Below are 3,768 nucleotides of genomic sequence, written 5' to 3' on the forward strand. Positions count from 1 at the left end.
AAGGGCAACTTTGAGCAAGACAGAGAACTCTGTGAAGGAGACTCACATAGGCTCATATTTCCACACAGAGTCTCACCGTAAATCTACTACTTGTAAATTTTGTGTGGGGCCACACAGAGACTCACAATGCACTAAATACCTTACAAGTAATGACAGGATTCAATGCTTGAAGGAACTGAAATTGTGTTTGAAGTGTATGGGAAATCATTATACTAAGACATGCCCAGTCAAATTACAGAACTGTAGGAAATGTCAGAGAGGACCCCATCACACAACACTATGTAATACCTATGACAGAAAACGACAAACAGGAAGTGTACAAACATCAAGTTCTCCAAACACAGATAGTCACCAGTCCACAATCACAAATAATAACACTAGTGCCTCTAATGTAGGACACATAAATACTACTGCCTCTAATGTAGGACATGTAAATACTACTGCAGTAGCAGCTACGACAAAACTCACAGGAGTAGCTCTAGCCATAGCTATTGCTAAGTTAGAGCAGAGTGGTGAGAAAGTTAGACTTTTTTTTGACTCTGGATCCCAAAGGACTTTTATCACAAGGGCTTTAGTAAACAGGGTAGGTATGACTGTGAAATCAAAGGCGACAATGACTATTACAGGTTTCATAGTGAAGCCAGTGATACAAATGGGTAACAGAAAGAAAAGAATTACTGCAGTAGTAACTGATGAATTACCACAAACTATAGTGACTACTGAACTTTCTGATGTTGTACACAAACTTACTAAAAAGGGAATACAGCTGGCAGATCCCATAGTAGAGAACGACAAGGTAGGACCCATTGACATTTTGGTGGGGTGTGACCACTATTACGATTTTATCTCAACAAACCCAAAAATAATAGATGACAAACATCTCCTTAACACTCCTGCCGGATATATAGTTACTGGGAAAATACCTTGCACATACAATAGAACCACCACAAATGTATCTTCGGACACAGTACAAGAATCTGTCATAGTTATGAAAATCACATCATCCTTTGATCCTTTAATGGTATCAGAAACTCAAATAGATATTCCTCCAGTACATAAGTTATGGGAATTAGATGTCATAGGTATAGACCCATCACAATCCTCACCGGATGACCAAATATCATACAAGGAGTATCTCAAGACTGTACAATATGAGGACAATCAATACTGGGTCAAGTTGCCGTGGAAAGTGAACAAACTAGAGTTACCCACAAATTACCGCAGAGCTTGTGGTCAAATGTACTCTCTTATCAAAGAACTTGATAGGAAAGGTCTGATACAGAAATACAGTGACATCATCCAAGAACAAGTACAGTTACAATTCATAGAAGAGGTACTATTGGCTCACCCGACTGATAAGTCACATTACCTCCCTCATCATGGGGTAATGAAGGACTCTACCATAACACCCCTTCGGATAGTTTACAACTGTAGCTCTAAGGCACATCCTACTGAACCATCTTTGAATGAGTGTTTGATGACAGGCCCATCATTAACAAGAAAATTGGGTGATGTGCTGTTAAAATTCAGAACCAGTAGATATGCCTTCACAGCTGATATCTCAAAGGCATTTTTGAGAATAGGCCTACAAGAGAAAGATCGAGATTTTACAAGGTTTCTTTGGTTATCTGACCCACACAATATAGAGAGTTCAATGAAAACCTACAGATTCAAATCGGTACTCTTTGGAGCCACAAGTTCACCTTTCTTCTTACAAGCTACAATTGACTATCATCTAAGTAACTCAAACAGTCCCATGAAAGAATTGCTGTCCTCAAATTTCTATGTGGATAATTTTCAAGGAACCACTCAAGATCAGGATCAACTTTTAACCATTTATAATGAGGCTAATAAAGAAATAAAGCTTGCGAATATGCCTCTCAGACAATGGACCACAAATAATTCATGTCTCCAAAATCTGATTAAGACGGATTTTCCAGGATACAATATCCCTATCGAAACATCAGTCTTGGGACTACAGTGGAACATAAGCAATGATACACTGAGATTAAAACCAGTCAAGCCCAATATACACCATAACTCACTAACCAAGAGATCATTAGTAGCTAATGTCAGCAAGTTATATGATCTATTAGGGTTCTTTTCACCCGTTTCCATAAAGGGGAAACTTTTGATACAAGACCTTGGAGACTAAAAATAGATTGGGATGAACCGTTACCACAGACGTATGAAGAACAATGGAAGGAAATACAACATGAGTACAGTTTGATTCCAAACATGGAAGTACCTCGAAGGGTGGTGAATGAAGGAGATATTTGTCAGCTTCATGTGTTTTGTGATGCGTCCATGAGAGCATATGGAGCAGTTGCTTATATTGTGGTGGCTGATCAACCATTTATGTTGACATGTAAAGTAAGAGTAGCTCCATTAAAATCAAGAACCATCCCTCAGCTAGAGTTAACAGCTTTGTTAGTAGGTACTAAACTCGCTAAGTACGTGAGAGACACCCTGGATCATCTAACTATAACAGAAACATGTCTGTGGACAGACAGTGAAATAACTTTACAATGGGTTAAAAATAACAGCTGCAAAATCCTATATGTCCAAAACAGAGTCGCAGAGATATATGATCTCCAAGAAGGATGTAAATTTATGTATGTGGATACTAAGAGTAACCCTGCTGATCTGTTGAGTCGAGGAGTTATGGTGAAGCAATTGAATAATAATGTCATCTGGTTTAATGGTCGTGAATGGTTACCTTATTGTGAACAATGGCCAGAACAGAAGGATAATGTTGCTACGATAAATTACACAGACACTCAAGATGAAAATAACACACATACTCAACAATTAGTAGACACACAACGACTTTCATCTCTTGGGAAATTAATCAGGGTAACATACCTTGTCTTTAAATTCATTAACATCATATATGCTAGGAAAAACTGGAATAGACAGTTAGGTGTAATTAGTCCTATGGTGTATTGGATTAAGAAAATTCAAACTGAAGTCTATGGAGATGAAATGACACTTTTGTCGAAATGTGACTTTAATAGTCTAAGAGAGCTGTCTAAAAGGACCCTCTCAAACAACACAAGTGAGCTGCCTAAAAAGACCCTCACCTCAAACAATCCTGACCTTAATAACAGAGAGCTGTCTAAAAAGACACTCAAACAATACGTATGAGCTGCCTAAAAGGGCCCTCATATCAAATGATTATGAACTGTCTAAAAAGACCCTCAGACACAATAAACTCATAAATCAGTTGGGATTATACCTTGATGAGAGTGACATGCTTAGATGTAGGGGTAGAATTCAAAATTCGGATCATAAATATAGTTCTAAACACCCTATTTTGTTACCAAAGAAGCATTGGTTTTCTCATCTAGTCATACAACAATCTCATTGTAATACATTACATGGTGGAGTTGGAGACACTTTGGTGGACATAAGGAGAAATTTTTGGATCCCTAAAGTGAGACAAGCAATAAAATCGTGTATCAAAAAATTGCACCATATGTATCCGGTATGACGCGAGACCTGTAACTTATCCAGCTCCCCCTCCTTTGCCCGAAGAAAGACTTCAGAACACCAGACCTTTCCAGGTAACAGGCATTGATTATACTGGAGCTATATGCCTACAGTCTCCAGATAAAACAAAATATTCTGAGCAAGTCAAAGTCTACATCTGTCTTTTCACATGTGCCAATATCAGGGCAGTCCATCTTGGACTCGTGATCGACATGACTGTGGGAACCTTCCTTACACTCTTAAGGAGATTCATTAGCAGATCTTGCCCAAGAGTGA

The 3,768-nt window shown here is 38.4% G+C and overlaps 1 protein-coding gene across 1 annotated transcript; it reads left to right on the forward strand.

Annotated features, from left to right (window-relative positions):
• The first annotated feature begins 613 nt into the window (after nucleotides 1-613).
• Nucleotides 614-2,155, forward strand: LOC123518747. The gene has a single exon (XM_045279748.1). It carries the CDS (start codon nucleotides 614-616, stop codon nucleotides 2,153-2,155), a length of 1,542 nt encoding a protein of 513 aa, XP_045135683.1.
• Nucleotides 2,156-3,768: the final 1,613 nt, after the last annotated feature.

Source organism: Portunus trituberculatus, chromosome 44 (assembly GCF_017591435.1).
Source record: "Portunus trituberculatus isolate SZX2019 chromosome 44, ASM1759143v1, whole genome shotgun sequence".
NCBI lineage: Eukaryota > Metazoa > Arthropoda > Malacostraca > Decapoda > Portunidae > Portunus > Portunus trituberculatus.